This window comes from Mytilus trossulus, chromosome 10, assembly GCF_036588685.1.
Source record: "Mytilus trossulus isolate FHL-02 chromosome 10, PNRI_Mtr1.1.1.hap1, whole genome shotgun sequence".
In the NCBI taxonomy this organism is placed as follows: domain Eukaryota; kingdom Metazoa; phylum Mollusca; class Bivalvia; order Mytilida; family Mytilidae; genus Mytilus; species Mytilus trossulus.
In genome coordinates this window covers 52,184,537-52,209,407 of record NC_086382.1, presented here as the reverse complement: position 1 = coordinate 52,209,407, position 24,871 = coordinate 52,184,537, and the positions used below count along the sequence as shown (strand labels likewise).

Below are 24,871 nucleotides of genomic sequence, written 5' to 3'. Positions count from 1 at the left end.
GAAAATATAGACTATGATCTGATAACTGATTTATTATATGAAACTCTTAGTGTATATATACATATTTATTTAATTCTCTGTCAAAATTCACACCACTCTTAACCATTTATACTGTAATGTAAATTTATGGTATGACAACTGATGTTACGAATTCCCAGTCATTATTTCTTAAAATCTAAGTTAATTGGCTTGAAGTGAAAGTAAAAGCAAAGAATTTTCTTTTTTTAAATAAAAAACATTTATTATGATCATCTAATTCTTCACTTTTCTCTCACTCTCCCTCTCTCTCTCAATTTGCACAAATCAACATTTTGTCCACTCACATTACAAATTATATAAAAAGTCACAACACTAATAAATATTAACATCAGGATAATCTGCCAGCTTCTTTTTGTAATCTATTACTAAATGTCCTTGATACTAAATTCCAAGAGTCCATATATCTGTCCATACACATAGCTACACATCTCTGAAATTCAAATATTGAGATCATTACTAAATCAATTAAATAGAGGATCAAGAATGATAAAATACCTTATTCTTTAATTAAACTTTCAAATGCCCATAGCTCCTTTTGGCATAGGAGTGATCTCCTATTCCCCAGGTACAGTTGCCAAGACACTAGACAAATAATTATATTTAGCAAAATGGACTGTATTTGTAGTTTTTCCTGCTCCTTTTCAATAACATGCATAATGTGCATTTATACAAAGTGTGTTTTGTTCATCCAAAAAAATCTGTTTTCTTTTTAATAAATTATAAATGATTCTGCTCAATTCAGGGCACCATAATTCGCTTAGCAAAATTATGCCTATGTCTATGTATATGTTAATTTTTTGACAGGTGAAATAAAACAGCAACTAATGCTACTTCTTCCTCATTTACCTGATAATTTGTATAATGCAAAGAACCATGTGAAACTTACTTGTTCTGAACTATCTAAAGTTGTTCCAGGTTTGGTTACACACTTCTTAAAACATTTCTCTGATATTTTCTGAAATTAGAATAAAGTCATAATAAAAAGCCTAGATAAAAAATTATGTTTTTGATCCATTAATCAAAATGTCAATTGATTGTAAAAAAATAAATAGTTAAATTTCATTTACTACCTGCTTGAGGGTTACAGGACGGTGCTGTTGATCTTAACATTGCTCTCAGTATGAGATTTAATTTTCCCGCTTTTAACTGTGTAGGTAATGTGGGACAATCAAATCAAGTTAAGAAAATATATAATACATACTTAATGGGGATTCATTGTACTACCTACATTTTGTATTTTAGAAACATCTTTCCTAACTGGTCTTAAGAAAATTGATATAGATGAATACTGCTACATGTAATGCAGTACAAGCTAGTGTTTATTTGTCAAATAAAGTTTCAATGACATTTTTGACCAATTTCTGTATTGTACCTTTGATAATTTGTTTACTTACATTGTAGATACATGAATTTAACTGAGACTTGCAAATCAAAATTAGCTTGTACTGCATTACCAATTTTAAACAAATCTTAAAGTCGTCTCCCAAGCCTCCATATTTTTTGGAAAATTAAGTGTTCATCCCCAAAACAGGTTTGGCCAAAACATTAAAATTTCAAGTTTATTAACAATTTTCACAGTGTGTGTTCAGTATGTTTAAATGAACATATGTTCCCATAGTTTAGGACTTTATTCATTATAGGTTGAAAAATACAGGCAAAGTTAAGATGTTTATGAAGTGTCCTATAATATTTTGACTTTAGTGGAACCTTAACCTAAGCAGACATAATTTAAAAGTACAAATTGTACTGCAAAAATATTTTTAAAATATTTTCCTTTTAGTTTTGTGTAATTATAATTACATACACCTTATCGCTATTTGTCCACCGTTACTGGATATCACACAGGTTCCCTTAAAATTTTGACATCACAATACAAAATATCTGACGCCACAATGGAAAAGTGATTGTTGTATGCGTCAAAAGTTCAAGCAGCCGGGTCAGCCGGGATTAGCAATAAGGTGTATTGAATACTGTAAATCATTATGATAAGCCTCTGTGAAATATAATATGAGGTAGGTGGTTACTGTGAAAATGAAAGAAGTCCTTATCAATTATTTTTTTTATATACATATTTAAATGCTCAGGTTCAGGTCAAGGTTTTTCTATTTCTATAAAAGGATCTTGTTAAATTATGTACATGTAAATAGTAAAAATTATTCAGTCGGGAAATATAGGCATAGCTACATTTAGGTTTGAGTATTTACAGGGAACCATTGCCTCTCATTTGCATTTTAATAAAAAAAAAACATCGAGCATTACAAGCAATATCTTTACACTATAAATACAAAGGGAATATCATACTCGGATTCATAAATTACACAAAATTATGCAGTTTGTCATTGCATCAGAAAAATGCAAGTTACTCTACGTCAGTAACAGTTACTGCAATCAGAAGCTTGTTTATACCTGCAATAACTCTTGTGCATTAGCCAAAGCTAACTGTTGTTTTACTTGGTCCATTACTTCATCTTTTTTAGAAGGGTCTAACTTTGAAAAATCCATGTTTTCAATGTCAAAATTGAGTGACCATGTGTGTTATTCTGGGTCTATAACATGCTTGAAAATGAAAGGTTTGTCTGATAACCCATAATTGAAATTTTAAAAAGAGAGAAATTTTCCCACCAGACTGCATATGGGTTTGTCTTTTAATAATGAGTGTTACTCCTGTAGTGTCGTTTTAAAATTTGACTGACATGAATTAATTTTGAGTAATATTTTGATTTGGCTGCTTTTCATTTTTCTTTCTTAAAGTCAGTTCAGTACTGCTGAGACTGCATCACAATGCAGTCAATCGTCAAGGGGACAGTGTGCGTCTATAGGCCTATTGGCGGAATCTCTAAGGGGACGACCATTTGATATTCTGGGGGGGGGGGGGGGGGGGGGGGGGCAGGAGGATTTATTTTTGATCGGTTATTTATTTTTGTAAACTGAGAGGACAGATTATTCATTTTCTGCACTATTGAAGCAAGATTTTTCATTTTCATTAAAGCAAGGGACTGATTATTCATTTTCACAACTATATTTATGATAGTCGAAAACATACATTTTTTTTAAATATTTGTTAATTATGAATAATACATGTATAGTCAAGTCATTATGTACCATTTAATCAGAAAAGATCAGTATCCCCTGCAGAAATTTTAAGATTCAAGATTTATTTCATAACCTCAGACACATACTTGCATGACTTGTGTACAAGAGGACAATATATATACAAATATACTAAGATAATACATAGCGAGACAGGACTAACGAAACACAAATACATAGTAATAAGTATACTATAAAAGACAATTGGTATAATTAGATTAAGTATTTTATAATTTTCTTCACGAAATGAATCATTTATATTCCCAAGCAATATACATGTATTGCATACAACATAAATATATAGTATTAAAGTTAATTTAGTTTGGTTTAACTAGCCTTTTTCAAAAGTATTGTTAAAAAATTTTGAAGGGTTTTGATACCGCTGAAGGCCCAAGAAGCTATAGACCTGCTAAGTTATTTATTTTCAATACATTGCAAGTCAGGTTATTTATTTTCAAACTACCACAGAACAAACCATTTATTTTTGTGATTATCAAGGCTGAGTTATTTATTTTCAAAATCCTCATGCCCCCCCCCCCCCCCCCCCCCCCCCCAGAATATCAAATGGTCGTCCCCTAAGTACATACATACATACAATACTGGTTATAAAAGTTACAGTAGTCTCATGTTATTTTTTAATCTGATACATATAATACATCAAGTTTTTTGTTTCTGATGTTACATAGTTGGATCAAACAATACATTTCTTTCTGTTTAGTATATCATGCAGAATATAATTGCCTTTGTGAAGCTGCTTCTTAGTTGTTACAAATAGTTTGTTTCATGATAGTGATTAAAATCATAAAACAATGTTGACAGCTGTACCCCTATTATTGACAAATTTACTTATTATATCTGTTTGTCTTGTTCACACATCGCCGTTGTCAATATATAATGGAATTGTATACAACTGTCATACAAGTTAGAGGTTAAGCTAGCTATAAAACGAGGTTTAATCCGTAAGAAATTTTAAAATGCCTGTTAAAGTCCGGAATTTGACAGTTATTATCCTTTCGTTTAATGTGAACTTTTGATCTTTTCATTCGATTAGGGACTTTCCGTTTTGAATTTCCTAGGAGTTCAGTATTTTTTGTGATTTTACTATTTATGTATACAACCTGAAACCCAGCCTATCAATTGATGCATATACCAACAAAGCAAGCAAGCCAAATATATATAGCTCTTAAGTAAATCGGTATAAATTTAATAGAACATGCGTATCTTGTTGAACGTCTTTTGAATTTAAAATAAATTTTAGAATTCAATAAACATTTGCCATATAGGATATAGTCTCTAACAATCTGATTAAAATTCAGACCTATATAAACTCACGTGCTCGTACATATATAAACTCATATGAGTATAACGAAACCAGGGAATCTATACACATGAAAACTATGTAATACATAAAACCGTTAAATTAAATAATAGGCTTATACCAAGGTTTATACAGCATCACCTGCTTTCTGTACCGTAAAGACATTTCAAAGTCCTTGTAGAAATGCAAGTAAAAAATTGAAACATCGACTGCCTCACCTCGTCGCCTCTCCCCTCTATTTTTAAATTGTTGTGAAATACCAAAATCTGTTTGCCAATATTGAACAACAAGTCATGCCGGAAAAGCATACGTGCATTTTGAATGCATGGTCTATAGATTATGGGTGGCGTAAGAAAATTCATACACATCTATTGACTTATTAGCTAACGCTACAGCTGATTTTAAAAGTATGTCTTATGTTATCTCCTAGTTTCATGATGTAGATGATTTGTAATGTCTAAACAGCAGGGTTCAAAATGCACAAGTTAATGATCATCGTGTTGGTAACTCATTGGCGCCTTTACTAGCTCTTTTTGAGTTTTTTTTTATTTACCCTTTTATGTTTTACGGAGCAAGCATTTAATGGCAGGTGTTTTACGTTACAGACTAGGGCTTAGTTTAAATAATTATAACTTCTTGTAGTCTTGGAACTATTATACTTTTTTGGCATACAGCGACGCCAGATGTCATAATAATTTGGACTAAGCAGTGTTATACTCTCAAAGGTTTTAACAGAGACACACCTATAAAGGATTTTCATACAGTTTCCATAATCAGTTGACAGTTAAAATGTCTTTATATACTATGAAATACGTAGAGAAAATAGATAGTATACGTCAAAACCACACACGAAACAGTCCCATTCTGCTATATCTGTCTTCGGTGATATTTTCTCTTACATAAACTTCTATATATAAGATCATATAAGTGATCATAAGTGCACCGGCAAAATTCGCATCTTGGAAACATTGAAGATTATCATTGAATTCAGATCCTCAAATAAAAGAAACTTTTCATTGACCACAAATTTAACATCTTGCTCATTCGTATCTATCAATGTATACTTTTAAAGAATCGACCACATATGATCAATAGATTTAGGAAGATGTGGTATGAGTGCCAATGAGACAACTCTCCATCGAAATAACAATTTATAAAAGTATAAACCATTATAGGTCAATGCATGTATATAGATTATTGTTTAGGATAATGTATTTCGCTATATTAAGGATGTATTCTTCTGACGTTTCAGTCTCGTTTCAGTCTCGTTCTGAAATCATTTCCAAAAAATGAGATAAAAAGTGGAACTTTGAATATCAATGAATATAAAAATAGTTATAATCAAACTTAACTTTTTGAAAAAAATGTGTATTTAAAATAAGCAATTTTGGGGTAATTAGTTTTTCAAATTCAGTCAGTCTATTTTGATTGTCAAAATTTTAAGAAAATGTGTGAGGAGTACAAAAAAATATTTAACCAGAAACATGTAAGCCCCTATCATTTGTTTCTTTTCAAATTTCCGTTAGATGTAGATCTAATTGTTCAATCATTTATAACAAACAAAGTTGAAATCATATGCATTTTGTTTTTACGGTAGTTAGGGGATATAGAAAAACAATGAAAGATTTTTCTTATTCTTTGAAAAAAATAAAGATTTCACTATGCTTTGTTCACAAAAATTATAATTTCAGGCTACTTTTTTTTTATGATATCATAGCCAGTGTCTTAATAGAATAAAATGTGTCACCTCTGTTTGGCTTTTAAACCTATTTTGATCTGAGCGTCACTGATGAGTCTTATGTAGACAAAACGCGCGTCTGGCGTATTAAATTATAATCCTGGTACCTTTGCAATTGCCTGATAACTTTTTTTGAGGGAAGACCTAAATGTTGTATTACTTTATGCAAAAAGTCTTTTTGGTTATTAGGAGTACCACATTTTAAAGCGTTGTGAAGATTTAGACAGGGAAATAAATTTTGGATTTGATTTCCGTAAACACCGGTGCCAGGTCAACAATAGGGAAGATCAGACGATATAATGTAATGTTTCTAAGATATACACAGTTTCAAACGAAGACAGCATAACCCCGTGCTTTGTAAAATTTACATGAAAATGCAGCGCATGATTGGATAAAGTTTGGTGTTAAGATATCGGTAAGACTGACTTAGGATTTAAAGTTAAATCAGACCACTCTAAAAGTAAAACAGGTGATGTTGTTACTAAAAATAATAGATCTTGTGATCAAGTGTCAGAGCTTTTCTTGAAATAAATAACGTCATTTCTCAATATCCTATTTAGTGAGTTAGTGGTTTGAAATTTTAGTGATAATGACATTATATGCACATTCAGTGATTTTAATTCCTGGTTTACAGAGTTGGGGTAATTGTACATGTAATTGTAATCGTTAATCAGCTGTAGTTGATTACAATTTTTCAAGTAATCATTGTAATCATTAATCAGCAAAAAATCTGATTACATGTAATTTAATTTAATCAATTACTTTTAAAAATACCCTGTAATCTTGATTACTTTAGGATTACATTGACATTCTGATTACAATGAAAAAAATCTTAAACTATGGTCAATAAAGGAAACTTTTTGTTTTTCTTATTCAATTTATATTTAACATGTTAAATAAGATAGTTTTGTTTACTTTTTGTGTTTTTATAAAACATGACAATTGGTATGTATACTTCAGTAAAGATAAACTGTTACAGATCTCCATGGTCTGTTTAACGATGGCGCCCCGCCATCGTTCAAATGTCTTGCGCCATCGTCAAATGACTTGCGCCATCGTTCAAATGACTTGCGCCATCGTTCAATTGTCTTCTGCCATCGTTCAAAACTGTGGTTGTTTTATAGCCTGACGCCATTTTTGTAGTAATTATAATCAAAGGCATGTAATTGCATAACCCTCAGGCTTTTTTATATAAATAGTATAATCCAATACAGTCCTAACGCCTGAGGGATATAAACCGGATTAAGATCGCTAATCACTTGTACCTGAGCTTGTACTGGTAGATCAACAAACCAGACAGGAGAATATTATCCGAAGATAGACGATTCATTTGTCGAATTTTTAACTAAGTTTACGCAAATGCTTATGATAATTCAGATTAAATAAATAAATTAATTAAAAATCTAGCCACAAAGTTTAAACAAGTCGAACACGTGCGTTTATTTTGACTTACGCAATCAGCATCCTCCTTTTTAAGAAGTACACAATAACACGTAAAACGGTAACTATTATTTCATCGCAAATAACTCGAGAACTGCTGTATTGTAACGATAATATAGTATTACTTTAAAGGTTTAAAGTATAAACCTTTAATATTTCCTGTAAAGAAATATCGTATCGTAATTCCGAATTCATTTCGTAGTTTACAATGAAATTGATACATCCGCGTTTCCGGTTTCTATTCAGACTCGAAAGATGCATGTTGCATAGCATCGATTTGCTAAATAAAGTCATTAAAAACCTTTTCATTTGACAGCGTTTGCTTTACAAATCTTTTTTAACCTTTTACATAACCCGTACGACTCGTTTTGTCGTTGCTGCAAATCAGCCATACCGGTAATGGTTTCATGACTTCTGAATTTGACAGTATCTGTGAAAAAAAGCTCCACGTGATTTTTAACCCCCATAACAATTACCAAAAATAGCAAGAGAACTACATGGTGACCTTCGTGATAACTATTGGTCATTCTCCACTAAGGGAAAGGGAGGGGGCACGAGGGCTTGTCCTTTGAAGAGTTACAAACGGCAATTAATTATTTATTGAAAATATATATATACTTCTATATAGTATTAATAATGAAAATTTAAATACATATAATGTAAATAAGCAATGAATTTGCATGTTCACCTATCCTTATGTGGAGGGATGAAATACTTTCGATCGCGCTACACTGTACGGCGTAGATACGGTTTATGATGGTGAAAGTTCCTCCATGGTTCAATTTTCATCCATGGAGATCCCTGACAGTATTGAAAAGTCATCAAAAGCCTAAGAAGAGACATATGATCATGATGATACAATTATATGTTTCTGGCCTTAGTAAAAGATATTGTACATATATTCACAATTTAAAGATGTGGTTGGACAAAAGTGAGTTCCCAGTCAAAAAAAGTCCTATCATTTCAACTAAAATCGATATTTTTCAAAAAATTATCACGAAGTAACTGTACGAGCTATATTCTAAATATAGATACCAAAAGATGTATAAATATCTGAGGTTTGCTCTCTGTTTTAATAGTTCTGAAACAAAATGATGCCATCCTCAGTTTTATAGAGATATCTAACGGAACCTGCCCTAATTCAAACCATAAAATTAGGAACCCGCCCTTATATAAACCATAATATTTGGTGTACTATTCCAAATAAGAAGAATATTTTTACAGAATTGCAAATGCATTTTTTCAATGATATTCTGTTTATTTCCGAACCCCCAAACTTCTGATGAATATAATAATATATGTGCATTACAGCATCGAAAAGTTGTAACCAAATATCAATAGGCAATGGTATATGTTTTATCTTCCTGTAGAGAGCAAACATTGCTTTTCGTGCTTGATCAAAAATCCTGTTTCTAGCAGTACAAAAATTACCGTTAAAATTAAAAGTTATTCCTAGAAATATACCAGAGTTTCATAATTTGAACCTTTATGACATACCACATGGTCCACATACATGTACATTGTATCCATCAATAATTCAACAACCAACAAAATAATGCTAATTTGCATTTTTACAATACCCAAAACTATTTCATGCATACATAGTACACTGTAATTAATTTATATCTATATAAAATATGGGATCATCGAATTATTTGCATTAATTAATTATAGCTATAGTCATGATAGTGGCAAAAATTTTGAAAAATACTTTGATAATTAACATTCTGTCCATTACTGAAGAGAAACAAATCATTTCAACAGTCATTCATATGACTGTTAACAGCAAATATTTTTCTTTAAAATAATAGTAAAATAACCATGATAACAAGGTTTTTAATTATATTTCCAATGTAGGTCAAAGTTACATAATGATTTAATATAGACAGATAATTGAAAACTTATTTTCATCCCTACTGGCCTAGTACAAAAAATAAAAATAATCCAATGAATCATCTAATCAAATTAGTATATAGATGGTTTAAAAATGATAATTATGATGTTAAATTCTGTATTCAAAGAGGATAATACATTGTTTAATATAAACATACATTTGAATTAAGAACCTTTCAATAACTAATCTTCCCTGAGGCCCAGTGATCTATCAGTATCTTATTATTCTTTTTAAGAAGTTGTTTTAAATTTTGGACATGCTTTGTATTGATATTATAGTGGATTTTAACACTTTTTTAAGGAGGCTCTCAGGTACAAAAATTTCAGTGTGAAATTAAACATTTGTTTTTTCAACACAAATTTAATTTATTACACTATTAGTTATTACTTTATAATATGGTAGAAAAGTTAACCACACAAATCAATTCGGTTTGGCCCTAGATGACTTTTAAAATGTCGGTATCATTGAAAAAGCTCCAAATTATCTCCCTTTGGTGCAAAAATGCCTTTTTTTTGCATAAAAATTGAAATATCTTTTGTAGCTCATGGGAAACCTATTTTTTTTCTTCTTATTGTTTTCAAATAAGCTGTACATAAACTAAATAATTGTAAAATTTTAGCGATTTTTGTAATTTAGTTCCTTTTTTATTTGGATATTACCTCTTTTTCTCCTATTACTGTATTAGTTCAACAGTAAAAAGGACCTTAACAAAATTGTATGCTTCTTTGGTAGGTAGATTGTGAGCTAAAAATTGAATGGTGACCCCATATTTTTATTTATTTTTCTATTAGGTATAGGATAAATTTTATCTATAGAAAAAAAAAGCGAAATCCTATATTAGAAAAAAAATTTGATTTAGACCCGAGCAGCCCCCTTAAAATACTTTTTTTTCCAATTTTTGCCTATTAAAGACATTTTAAGGATATAAATTGTGTCTGAGTGTATCAACTTATCAACTGGGCATATCAAAAAGTCTTTTCAATGATATTTTATATCCTTTTATATGACATCCATTTTTGTCCATTTTGTAATCAATCAATAGTTTGTCATCATTGTTGATATATAGAAATGATAGATTTACATATAATGACTTTTGATCAACCCTACATAACGTTATTCTCTCAATTATATGTCACAGTGACAGATGAATGAATAACATGACTACAGATTACTTACTTGCATTCTTTTTCAATGAAAAGGCGAACAAAATTGAATATAAAAAATGCAAAAAGAATTTATTTTATCAGTGTAAAAATCATCTGATATGAATCAATAATTAACAGTCAGGGGACTGACTGAAATTAGTGATCTTTAAATCACTTATTTTAGTAGCAAATTTCAAAGTTTTGTCACAAATTTGGATTTTGTAGTTTTTTTAAAAATTTAAGCACATTGGTTTAAAATAAATAATATCTTTTAATTAGTAAAATTGAAAAAAAATGAACTTTTTGCTTCTTATAAGTAGCAAGGTTTATGCCTTTGATGCTATCATTTAGCTGAAAATTCCATTTTAGTTGAAAAAATGCTATAATAATGGCTTTTCATAATGAACTGATACTTTCTTACAAGATTTTCCCCAGCATTGGAAGTATTTTTCCTGTAAAGTTCAAGGTTTCATCTTTGGATTATGTAATAAAATTCTACTGTTCACGATAAAAATATCACTGTTCGGGGGTGTTGAAATTAGTGGGGGTTAGTTAAATAATGATACTTTAATTAGTGATAAGTAATTTTTGGGAAGAAAATTGAGGTATGATACTTAAACAAGTGATTTTAATGTCATTATCCTAGATTCAATACAAAGTCATCATCTGAAATGACCTGGTCTTCCTAGACAACACAGATGTTGGTTCTGATAAGTTAAGAAACATAATTAGTCCCTGGATCATTAGTATTCTATATTTAAAGCTACAATAAGATTAAATCACTTCTTCTAGTGATTAATTTGTACTACTTATGATTATTAAAGAAAGACAACTCTTACTTCCAACTTTTATGGAAATAATGTTACTTAAATCAGCGATTTAGAAAATCACTCATTTAAGAAAGTCCCCTGACTGATTAAGGTTAATTGTTGCTTATAAATCAATGATTTGCTTTTAGTTATGATCAACAAAATAGAAAATCTTTAACCTGAGCATTTTCTACTAAAAATTGTTTGATAATATAAGGCCGTGTTCACATTGACCTTAATTCGGTGTTGTGTTAGTGTAACTCACACGTAAACTAAACACAATTGCGTTCCCATTTGTTTGTTTCAGCTGCCACTATATATAATGCTAAAATTGATTTCGACTTGTCACCAAAATTTGTCCTGAAAAAAATCAATAGCTCACGGCCCCCTCCCCTCCCATTAAAAATGAAATAAATAGTTGCTGCCTAATTCATTTGAAAAGGTCTTCCCGAAACGACTTGACATGCACAGAAATATTCGCCACTGGTCTTTACTAAAAAAACGATTCACGCATAAATGCATTACTTAAAAAAGTGTGAGGTAATTGATATGTTTGTCTAGTATCTCAGATCAGTTAAATAGCACATAAAATAAATAAAAAAAACATTACCCTATTCCTTTACCAAATACTCTTTGGAGAAGAAATACCATTTGAAACGAACAGAAAAGATAAAAAGTAGTGATCCCTAATATCTCAATCCTTTTTATACGACCGCAAATTTTGAAAAATTTTCGTCGTATATTGCTATCACGTTGGCGTCGTCGTCTGCGTCGTCGTTGTCGTCGTTGTCGTCGTCGTCGTCCGAATACTTTTAGTTTTCGCACTCTAACTTTAGTAAAAGTGAATAGAAATCTATGAAATTTTAACACAAGGTTTATGACCATAAAAGGAAGGTTGGTATTGATTTTGGGAGTTGTGGTCCCAACATTTTAGGAATTAGGGGCCAAAAAGGGCCAAATAAGCATTTTCTTGGTTTTCGCACTATAACTTTAGTTTAAGTTAATAGAAATCTATGAAATTTTGACACAATGTTTATGACCACAAAAGGAAGATTGGTATTGATTTTTGGAGTTTTGGTCCCAACAGTTTAGGAATTAGGGGCCAAAAAGGGACCCAAATAAGCATTTTTCTTGGTTTTCGCACCATAACGTTAGTATAAGTAAATAGAAATCTATGAAATTTAAACACAAGGTTTATGACCATAAAAGGAAGGTTGGTATTGATTTTGGGAGTTTTGGTCCTAACAGTTTAGGAAAAAGGGGCCCAAAATTGAATAATTGGGGTTCTTTGATATGCCGAATCTAACTGTGTATGTAGATTCTTAACTTTTGGTCATGTTTTCAAATTGGTCTACATTAAGGTCCAAAGGGTCCAAAATTAAACTTAGTTTGATTTTGACAAAAAATGAATCGGTTGGGTTCTTTGATATGTTGAATCCAAAAATGTTCTTAGATTCTTGATTATTGGCCCAGTTTTCAAGTTGGTCCAAATCGGGGTCCAAAATTAAAATTTATTTGATTTCATCAAAAATTGAATAAATGGGGTTCTTTGATATGCCAAATCTAACTGTGTATGTAGATTCTTCATTTTTGGTTCTGTTTTCAAATTGGCCTACATGAAGGTCCAAAGGGTCCAAAATGAAACTAAGTTTGATTTTAACAAAAATTAAATTCTTGGGCCTCTTTGATATGCTGAATCTAAACATGTACTTAGATTTTTGATTATGGGCCCAGTTTTCAAGTTGGTCCAAATCAGAATCTAAAATTATTATATTAAGTATTGTGCAATAGCAAGTCTTTTCAATTGCACAGTATTGTGCAATGGCAAGAAATATCTAATTTCACAATATTGTGAAATAGCTAAAAAAAAAATTAATTAGAGTTATCTTTCTTTGTCCAGAATAGTAAGCAAGGAATATCTTATTGCAAGAATTTTTTTTAATTGGAGTTATCTTTCTTTGTCCAGAATCAACTTAAATCTTTGTTATATACAATATACAATGTATATTCACTTTTTACTACCAACTGATAAATTTAAATAATCTTTACCATTCAGTGATAACAAGCAGTTTTTTTACATCTTAATATTTTATGATGTATTTAAATGAGTAGTTATTGTTGCAAACTCCATTAGAATATTTTAATTGAGATTATTTTTGGAATAAGGGAAAGGGGGATGTGATTAAAAAATTGGGTTCAATTTTTCTCATTTGAAATTTCATAAATAAAAAGAAAATTTCTTCAAACATTTTTTTGAGAGGATTAATATTCAACAGCATAGTGAATTGCTCTAAGAGAAAACAAAAATTTTAAGTTCATTAGAACACATTCATTCGGTGTCAGAAACCTATGCTGTGTCAACTATTTAATCACAATCCAAATTTAGAGCTGAATCCAGCTTGAATGTTGTGTCCATACTTGCCCCAACCGTTCAGGGTTCAAACTCTGCGGTCGTATAAAGCTACGCCCTGCGGAGCATCTGGTTTTAGGCTGTAAACACGCTGTTGCAGCTAACGTTTTCTAATGCATTATCGAGACATCTCTAGTATATTCAAACTACTGCAAATTATAAAAATGGCTTTCATAAAGTAGCAACCACTTAACTTAAAAAAAGGGGAGGGTTATTTTTTTTATCTGAGTCAGATTTTTTTTCGCGCGTACGTTTTTATTCCTTTTTTTTCGATGCTGGTGATCAAATACTTTTTTTTTTCAATATTTAACACTATAATGTATGGGGAAACTCTTGATTCAGAATTTTTTTTTTTTATCATCTGTATGACCATTTTTGTTTTATCAAATTGGGGATCGGAATATTTCCATCCCCATCCCCCTCCCCCCCCTTTTGAAGTCAAATGGTTGTTCCCTTACTGCTAGAAAAATTTTCCAAAAATTTTAAGTTCAGTTCTACGTACTAGTAATGAACATTTAAATGACATATAGTTTACAAGTGAGAACAAATCTTATGTACAGGTAGCTAAACAAGATGTATAGATGTGAACAAATGTAATGTGAAACCAGTGTACACTACACCAAACTAATTGTAAACATGTTTACTCTACACGGCGTTTGGTGTGAACACGGCCTAACATGTATAATGTTGTTTAGTTAGAGTTCCATTTCATTGATAACATATTTCCTGTATTGCAAAAGTATAGTATTTAAAAGTATTTGTTCATCATTGTTCATCTGTATTTGAATACAGGTCAGGAATTGTATAATTTTGAAGGTTAATAGTCATTGAAGGATGATCAGTCATCACAAATAAAAATAAAATTTCTATCTTATAAAAATAAAAATTCTGGTTAAAAAGTGTATTTTCAATTTCTCTTTCAGATATATATATATGTACTAAGTGTTTCTTCACTAAAAAACAAATTGTATTAGTTTTTAACATTCCTCTATCTGTTCATCCAACCTTATCAAAATCAATAAATGGAAAAAAAGTTATGTATACATTTAAAGATGTAAAAAAAAATAATCAGTCATGTCAGTGCAGTTGCTAAAACTGTTGTTCAGTATACAATTAAAGAATGGTCAGGTTTTGTTGAAAAATGGTTAGGTCAAGAAACTGATGATGCTTTGATATTTACCTGTGCATTGCTGTATTGGCACCTGAAAGCTGAAATTATTAACCAGGTACAGAAATTTTGCTTTGTTGATATATAGCTGTACAACAAAATTGTAGGTAATTGATAGACCTTTGCTGAAATCACTTGCTGCACTTTTACACTGCACTTGTAGTTTATAACTGATATTTAATGTATGCAGAATACCTGATAATCTCATCATTTTGACTTTTTAACTAAAAACTGTTTTTATATATATAGAATTATAGATATGTTTTACTGTGTCTTTTACTGTTCAGTTTAATTCCTGTTGTCAGAGTGTTTTCATCTTCGCTAGCCAAGGGTTACGATCCACTCCCGCTCTCTTCACCCTTGGCAGATTGAGCCAACATTTGTGATATCAATGTTGCGCCATCTATCGGAAGATTAGATTCACGCCCATTCCGAATACATTATTCTTGACCAATGGTAGCACTTGAACTCTTTAATTTGGAGGTAAAAACACGGTAGCGTCTAGATTCTATCCACTTGGTAAAGCCGGAAACGAAAATATACGTCAACATTCATGCATTTGTGCATGAAACATACGCAGAAATTTCTATAAGTTGATTAAAAACATTCAAGTTGTCACTAAATATAGTCGTATGTTTAGTGATGTTAAGACTTGTTGCACAATAAACACGTGGCAATTGTTTACAAACACTTTCTACATTTACACGTGGTCATGTTATAGGCGCTTTTTGATTGGATGCAGCGAGTTTCTACTGCAACCAATAAAAATCCTTACATTGTGTCTCCGAAATATTATCTCAATCCGCCAAGGGTGAAGAGAGCGGGAGTGGATCGTAACCCTTGGCTAGCGAAGATGGAGTGTTTTAAAAACAATGGACGCTTTGTACCCATGGTTTACCTGACTATACCTTGTACAAAACGTATAACCATTGGTAAGCAGTTGAGTTTGCTTTTGAAGAAAATATTTATTTCTTTTATTTTTTCAGGTTTTAAAAGATGAGTGCTTTAACTATCTTAGCTGAGGAGTGTGAACTTCTGAATGATTCCAAGTACAGGAATTATATCACTCAGGTTGAGAAAGCTCTCAGAAGCTTTGAGAATACCAGTGAATGGGCAGATCTTATATCAGCTCTAGGGAAGTTAAATAAGGTAGATAAAACACCAAATATCATAAACACAAACAATTGAAGGCAGCTAAGCACTACTTCATCATGTTCATAAATGTACATCATGTTCATACATGTACATCATGTTCATACACGTACATCATGTTCCTCTATTTTTCTTATATATGGTCACGAAATAAAACTTGTGTGTTTAGGATTTTCTTCCTAAAACATATGTAAAAAATAAAGATTTAATTTAAGTAAGATTTTGTTTTAGTCATAACGTTGTTGTATCTGAAAAATAATGTGTGTTCACTGAGTCTAGCAATGCTATTATACACAATGCTCTATGGGATCTCCACCATTTGCAATTTATCCATGTTGTGAATGAGAAAAGGTTATGACAGTTTACACGTTATTATCAATTCAATTGCACTTTTTGACGTGTTTGATGATAACTGTTATTTTTAACAACAACTGATATATTGGTGAAAAGTTTTTGTAGTTATCATAAATCATAAAAATAGTGTCTCTGATCATAATTAGGGTTGGTTAGGAAACCTTAAATGCATGCCTTTTTTTACCTAAATTATAAATAGTAAAAGTAATCTTTACATCACACATAGTTCACTGTAACCACATCAGTACAACATTTACAGTGTCAGAAATATAATTGTTTTAAATAAAAAAAAACTTGGTAAAATGAAAACCTACACTAAAATGCCAGACTTCAGATCACATATTATTGGAGTACCTGGTACTATATTATGGCTATTGGTACTTTACGGAACGGAACGGAACGGAACGGAACGGAACAGAATTTCATTTAAGGTATCCAAAGGGGGCATTTATCAAAATTTCGAAAAATCTTTAAAACAAAACAAACTTTAAAATTTCTGTGTTTTACGGTTTTCCATATACAAATAACACAAATGTATACCTAATCTCATCTTCACAGGTGAAATGTGCAATAATGTATAACATCGGGAACTATTCTGTAAATGAATATGTCGGATTGTCCTGATAAATTATCATGAAATTAACGCATTTGCAAGTCATGCATTATGATATCTAGACTGACCTCACGTCGTCCTTTCCGACGATGATTAGAAACATTGGTTCTGATTTTAACTTTTTAAATTTATTATTCCGTTCCGTTCCGTTCCGCAAAGTACCAATTGCTCTGAGGAATTGGTATTTAACGGAATCGAACGGAAACAGACATCTTTAATGTAATTAAAGCAGTATGATAAAAAAAAATTGTCTGACACCTCTTTTTGCATAAGTGGTATGTGTTTTAGATAGCATTTTCGAAATGATCAATAATAAAAAATTTAACACAAAGGCAGGTTACACAAAAAGTCTTTCTCCTTCCATCGGTAATTATATTTTAAAAAAGAGGCCTACAACAGCCCGTTCCGACGATGATTAGAGACAGTGATCAAGTTGAATCTGATTTAAACTTTTTAATTTATTATTCCGTTCCGTTCCGTTCCGCAAAGTACCAATTGCTCTGAGGAATTGGTATTTAACGGAATCGAACGGAACCAGACATTTTTAATGTAATAAAAGCAGTATGATAAAAAAAAATGTGTCTGACACCCCTTTTTGCAGAAGAAATAAGTGTTTTAGATAGCATTCCCGACCAGATAAATAATTAAGAATTTAAAACAAAGGCAGCTTAGACAAAAACAAAAAATCTTACTCCTTCCATTGGTAATTATATTTTTTAAAAGAGGCCTTCCACCTCTCGTGCCGACGAGGATTAGAAACAGTAATCAAGTTGAATCTGATTTAAACTTTTTAATTTATTATTCCGTTCCGTTCCGTTCCGCAAAGTACCAATTGCTCTGAGGAATTGGTATTTAACGGAATCGAACGGAACCAGACATTTATAATGTAATAAAAGCAGTATGATAAAAAAAAAATGTGTCTGACACCCCTTTTTGCAGAAGAAATAAGTGTTTTAGATAGCATTCCCGACCAGATAAATAATTAAGAATTTAAAACAAAGGCAAATCAGACAAAAACAAAAAATCTTACTCCTTCCATTGGTAATTATATTTTTTAAAAGAGGCCTTCCACCTCTCGTGCCGACGAGAATTAGAAACAGTAATCAAGTTGAATCTGATTTAAACTTTTTAATTTATTATTCCGTTCCGTTCCGTTCCGCAAAGTACCAATTGCTCTGAGGAATTGGTATTTAACGGAATCGAACGGAACTATACATTTATAATGTAATAAAAGCAGTATGATAAAAAAAAATGTGTCTGACACCCCTTTTTGCAGAAGAAATAAGTGTTTTAGATAGCATTCATGACCAGATAAATAATTAAGAATTTAAAAATAAAGGCAGCTTAGACAAAAAGTCTTACTCCTTCCATTGGTAATTATATTTTTTAAAGGAGGCCTTCCACCTCTCGTGCCGACGAGGATTAGAAACAGTAATCAAGTTGAATCTGATTTAAACTTTTTAATTTATTATTCCGTTCCGTTCCGTTCCGCAAAGTACCAATTGCTCTGAGGAATTGGTATTTAACGGAATCGAACGGAACCAGACATTTATAATGTAATAAAAGCAGTATGATAAAAAAAAAAATGTGTCTGACACCCCTTTTTGCAGAAGAAATAAGTGTTTTAGATAGCATTCCCGACCAGATAAATAATTAAGAATTTAAAACAAAGGCAGCTTAGACAAAAAGTCTTACTCCTTCCATTGGTAATTATATTTTTTAAAAGAGGCCTTCCACCTCTCGTGCCGACGAGGATTAGAAACAGTAATCAAGTTGAATCTGATTTAAACTTTTTAATTTATTATTCCGTTCCGTTCCGTTCCGCAAAGTACCAATTGCTCTGAGGAATTGGTATTTAACGGAATCGAACGGAACCAGACATTTATAATGTAATAAAAGCAGTATGATAAAAAAAAATGTGTCTGACACCCCTTTTTGCAGAAGAAATAAGTGTTTTAGATAGCATTCCCGACCAGATAAATAATTAAGAATTTAAAACAAAGGCAGCTTAGACAAAAAGTCTTACTCCTTCCATTGGTAATTATATTTTTTAAAAGAGGCCTTCCACCTCTCGTGCCGACGAGAATTAGAAACAGTAATCAAGTTGAATCTGATTTAAACTTTTTAATTTATTATTCCGTTCCGTTCCGTTCCGCAAAGTACCAATTGCTCTGAGGAATTGGTATTTAACGGAATCGAACGGAACTATACATTTATAATGTAATAAAAGCAGTATGATAAAAAAAAATGTGTCTGACACCCCTTTTTGCAGAAGAAATAAGTGTTTAGATAGCATTCACGACCAGATAAATAATTAAGAATTTAAAATAAAGGCAGCTTAGACAAAAAGTCTTGCTCCTTCCATTGGTAATTATATTTTTTAAAGGAGGCCTTCCACCTCTCGTGCCGACGAGGATTAGAAACAGTAATCAAGTTGAATCTGATTTAAACTTTTTAATTTATTATTCCGTTCCGTTCCGTTCCGCAAAGTACCAATTGCTCTGAGGAATTGGTATTTAACGGAATCGAACGGAACCAGACATTTATAATGTAATAAAAGCAGTATGATAAAAAAAAATGTGTCTGACACCCCTTTTTGCAGAAGAAATAAGTGTTTTAGATAGCATTCCCGACCAGATAAATAATTAAGAATTTAAAACAAAGGCAGCTTAGACAAAAACAAAAAATCTTACTCCTTCCATTAGTAATTATATTTTTTAAAAGAGGCCTTCCACCTCTCGTGCCGACGAGGATTAGAAACAGTAATCAAGTTGAATCTGATTTAAACTTTTTAATTTATTATTCCGTTCCGTTCCGTTCCGCAAAGTACCAATTGCTCTGAGGAATTGGTATTTAACGGAATCGAACAGAAACAGACATCTATAATGTAATAAAAGCAGTATGATAAAAAAAATTGTCTGACACCTCTTTTTGCATGAGTGGTATGTGTTTTAGATAGCATTTTCGACTTGATCAATAATAAAAAATTTAACACAAAGGCAGGTTACACAAAAAGTCTTTCTCCTTCCATCGGTAATTATATTTTAAAAAAGAGGCCTTCAACAGCCCGTTCCGACGATGATTAGAGACAGTGATCAAGTTGAATCTGATTTAAACTTTTTAATTTATTATTCCGTTCCGTTCCGCAAAGTACCAATTGCTCTGAGGAATTGGTATTTAACGGAATCGAACGGAAACAGACATCTATAATGTAATAAAAACCTGTTCTTTATATTCCTTATAAATTTTCTATTTGTAGACTGCCTACGGATTTATATTGCTCTTATGGGACCCGAGATAAAGGGGGCCAATGGGGGGGGGCCTGAAAAAATATATTTGTTTTTTATTTCAAGTCCGATTTTGATGAGTTTTTTTACATTAAATTCCTGATAAAAAGCCATGCCTGCCGGGCATTTTTCACATTGCACGTTCCGCAAAGTACCAATTGGTCTGAGGAATTGGTATTTAACGGAATCGAACGGAAACAGACATCTACAAATGTAATAAAATCAGTATGATAAAAAAAGGCTGACACTTCTTTTTTTGAATGAGTGGTAATTGTTTTCTATAGCATTCTCGACCTGATCATTAATAAATAATTTAACACAAATGCAGGTTACCCAAAATCCATCCATTCCTTATCATATTTTAAAATTTTCGGGAAAAAAAATGATGAAATGGGCAAAAAAATGTTGTCGTTAATTATTAAAGTTCGGAATGAGTTGCTTCATTTGTATGTCTAAAGTAATGTTGATCCTCTTGGAATTCATTTGAATGTAAGTTTTAAATTGTGCTAATGAATATCATGCATGTGTATTTAAGTTAAAAAAAAAATGAAAAAAAATGTCTTGAATAAAAACAAAGCTCTCGTCAATTATACCCGGCGTCATTACAGTGGTTACAAATGAAAATATCAAAATCAACCTTTTATTAAATTAGAAGTCCGCAACTTTGACAATATACAGTGCGAATGACATAAGCTTTTGATGTAGAAATACAAGTGTACTTAAACTATGACAGTGTCAATTTTTAAAGGCAGTGCTTTAAGGCCTGACTTTTAAGTCATGATGTTCATCTTTTCATACGCAATCTATCCAGGGGGTCTTTTGGCCAGAAATAGATCCGGAAATCTTCGAATTTCTCCTCTTCTTTTTATGGTATAATATGGTTTTTGTTTCTTTCATTTACATTGGGGACTAAAGAAACGATCAGTGTGTATTGTTCGTTTTACAGAACTTGTTATTAGTGTGTATTTTGCATTATAAGCAGTCAACCTGACTACAAACTATCATTATGTGTATTCCGTGTGGAAAGAGGTCGGGTCAATTTCGAGTGTTATCTGACATCTAAATATTCTTTAATTAGTTCAGACGTTGATATAACAATGAAAAGTCGACTGAACATGATTAATTTTGCATCTTCTATAATTCAAAGCGGAATTCGGTTTATATACGAGAAACCGTAAAGCGTTTTCAATTTCGGTTCTAGTTATGTATGTTGTCTACGTATTATCCTGGTTCCCGGTACTACGTTCCGGGTATTAGCTATTTGATATATGTGATGTGTAACATTACGGTCGGGTACCAGTCAATCTACGTGTGTATGTGTACATGATTTCCCGCCAAAATGACCAATTTACAGCTAAAAAAATAGTCCATAAACGTTCCGTATATTGATATGCAATTCATAATAAATCGTAACTTTTTTTATCTTTGTATAATAAATATAACAAAATGGATTCCACAAAATTGAAAATAGCATTATTTTACGAGGATTTCTCATATTTTTCTCACTTCCGGGCCCGGGCGCAGTAATACGTATGTTTTGAAGAAGCTCGAAGAATTTGACAAAGTTAATTGAGAAGGAAACGGAGATATACGTCCTTGCTATCAGGTAAAACAATTTAAATGTACAGAACAAACACATTTACTTCACACAAATAGTACAGGCTTAAGCTTTTTATTGTCGTACACGACTGTATTCAAGTGTTTAAACGACGGCGGTGAGCTACAAGGTACGGGTCATACTGGGTCAAGTCTAAATATGTAAACATATCCACGTGCTATTAGGTAGAAAGCATCGTAATGCAATATCTACAATTTTTCCTCCTTTATACATCGTTTAACCAGATATATTTCTCTTTCAAATACACTTAAACACGTTTGTATGTACGTATCTTTTCTAGTGTTTTCATGTCCTTATTAAAGTTCATTTGTTGATGCTGAGATTACTATAACACATGTGTTATAGTAGTCTCTGACAGGTTGATGTTTAAATATTTTTGAACGACTGAACACAGGAGTAAATGAATGCAACAATTATATAGACTGAAGACTTGGGCTGTACAATGATAGTGTACGTATATCATACTGATTATTATTCTAGCAGTAATTATGTTAATTTAGGATGTAATGACAGGAATTCATGAGTTATGCCTCAGGCTTTCTGAAAAAATATCAATGACAATGTAAACAGGAACAAAACATTGACATGAATGATGCTCTCTTCCATGTTATAGTTATTTAGGTATGTGTGTTGCACAAGTTTCAAAAAAACTTAAGTTATAAAACTTTTTTTCAGGGCACAAACCCACTTTAAAGAGACTTGTCTACTGCCATACCCATCCTATTTTCATGCACCATTTGCAAGCAAGAGACTGAATGGTTTGCAAAATTAAAAATCAGTACGGTGTCCAATTAAAACAAAAGAACTAAACTGGATGAATATTGTAGGAGAAATCTAGAGGAAAGTTTTGATTTGTGAAATTGGTTTTCCTGAAAAGTTATTCATCCTAGCCTGCAGAAAGGAACTATAACTGTCCACCACCAACTGACGAGCTAATGTTGAGCTTCACATATGGAATTACTCAAATACCATCAATGTCTATGTTTTCAGCACAGATTTCACAAGTTATGACAAAGCTGTGCTTTTTTTATACCTGTTAAAGAGTTGTATACTAAATTTTATTTTTTTATCAATAAATATATATTGTGTCATTTAAGAACTTGTATTTTGCCAAAAGATGCATACTAGTCAATGAAAGTGGTGCAGTTCATTTTGCTTTGGTATATAGAATTGAATTACAATTGTTCATGTTATTGGAATGCTTATAAAAAAAAGGAGATGTGGTACAATGTATATGATATTTAGTGAGTTTATCAAGCAAAAGTGAGTAAGAAATAGGTATAAGCAGTTACAGGTACTACTGTACAATCTCAAACAATGAGAAAAACTCGTACCGTAAAGAGAATTTCATATTTACAAGTAAGTTTTGTTTTTGCGTTGAATAATTTTCTTCTATTGTTTTAATTGCAAATATGGGAAGTGGTTAAAATGCTAATGAGACAACTGTTATGGCCACAGGGCCTTAATTGAAAACTTCTTTTTCATTCATACTGGTAGATTTTGCCTGGAGTTAGAAACATATCTGCCAACTTTAAAAATGCACATGGGGGTTTTACGTGAAAGATGGTCCATATAGTCATACAAAACCTTCAAGGGGGCCTTCAAATGGAAGCAGGACAAGTTGCCCCACTGGCTAATTGCCCCACTTTTTAAAAAACCGCCACAAACTGATTTATCAAATCGCCCCACATGTACATGTGAAATTGGTTAAATCATGTTTAATATTACTCCTGCCAACTCGCCCTACTATTAAAAAAAACGGTAATATTTAGATTAATATATATACAATTAAAAATAAAAACTCGCACCACTTTAATGAAAACTAATCTTCACAGAATACAAACAAACCGAAAATTAATTTAATTACTATTATTGATATATACTGAAATTATGATATATAAAAAAACTGATTGTTGAAGAATAACTGTAAGTTTTGAAGCTTAGTTATTTGCATAACAATTGAAAAGAAACCAGTTAAATGTATCAAAATGCAATATAAGGAATTTAACTTATATTCAATGGAATAACATCTTTTTCCATAAGTGGGGCGAGTTGGCATTACTAAATTCATCCTGGTTAATAATATATATTTATCTAGATTTCACCCATTTCCATTAGGTAGGACCAGTTGGCAGGAGTAATAATAACGGGATTTAACACAGTACACAAGTGGGGCGATTTGGTAATCCAGGTTGGGGCAGTCTTTTTTGTCGAGCCTGCGACTTTTGTCGCAGAAAGCTCGACATAGGGATAGTGATACGGCGGCGGCAATGTTAGCTCAGTTCTTAAAAGCTTTATATTTTAGAAGGTGGGAGAGCTGGATGCTTCATACTTTGTATATGGTTGCCTCATGTTACGAAGATTCCGTCAGTCACGTGTCCAATGTCCTTGACCTCATTTTCATGGTTCAGTTACTACTTAAAAAAAGGTAAAAATTTTTGTAATGTTAAATTCTCTCTTAGTCTTATTATAAGTAATAGGATAACTATATTTGGTATGTGCGTACCTTGCAAGGTCCTCGTGCCCGTCAGACAGTTTTCACTTGACCTCAACCTCATTTCATGGATCAGCGAACAAGGTTAAGTTTTGGTGGTCAAGTCCATATCTGAGATACTATAAGCAATAGGTCTAGTATATTTGGTGTATGGAAGCACTGTAAGGTGTACATGTCCAACTGGCAGGCGTCATCTGACCTTGACCTCATTTTCATGGTTTAGTGGTTATAGTTAAGTTTTGTGTTTTGGTCTGTTTTTCTTATACTGTTTGCAATAGGTCTTCTATATTTTGTGTATGGAA

The 24,871-nt window shown here is 31.7% G+C and overlaps 2 protein-coding genes and 1 long non-coding RNA gene across 6 annotated transcripts in view; 2 read left to right on the top strand and 1 right to left on the bottom strand.

The window, feature by feature from the left end:
• Positions 1-12: 12 nt before the first annotated feature.
• Positions 13-2,611, bottom strand: LOC134686326 (mitochondrial import inner membrane translocase subunit Tim13-like). The gene is made up of 3 exons (XM_063545998.1): positions 2,446-2,611; positions 926-994; positions 13-469 (listed from the first exon to the last, which is right to left on the bottom strand). Exons 1-3 carry the CDS (start codon positions 2,539-2,541, stop codon positions 368-370), a joined length of 267 nt encoding a protein of 88 aa, XP_063402068.1. The 5' UTR covers positions 2,542-2,611; the 3' UTR covers positions 13-367.
• Positions 2,612-6,426: 3,815 nt separating this feature from the next.
• LOC134687591 (protein dopey-1-like) overlaps positions 6,427-24,871 on the top strand; it is a 64,156-nt gene continuing 45,711 nt past the window's right edge. For all 4 annotated transcript variants that reach the window (XM_063548008.1, XM_063548006.1, XM_063548007.1 and 1 more), the window contains exons 1-2: positions 6,427-6,600; positions 16,038-16,200. In XM_063548008.1, the coding sequence (XP_063404078.1) occupies positions 16,048-16,200 (153 nt within the window). In that variant the 5' untranslated portion in view covers positions 6,427-6,600; positions 16,038-16,047. The remainder of the gene's footprint in view (positions 6,601-16,037; positions 16,201-24,871) is intronic.
• On the top strand, positions 21,191-23,250 carry LOC134687593 (uncharacterized). Its single transcript, XR_010101781.1, has 2 exons — positions 21,191-22,063; positions 22,751-23,250. It is a non-coding gene; the product is annotated as an uncharacterized LOC134687593 (long non-coding RNA).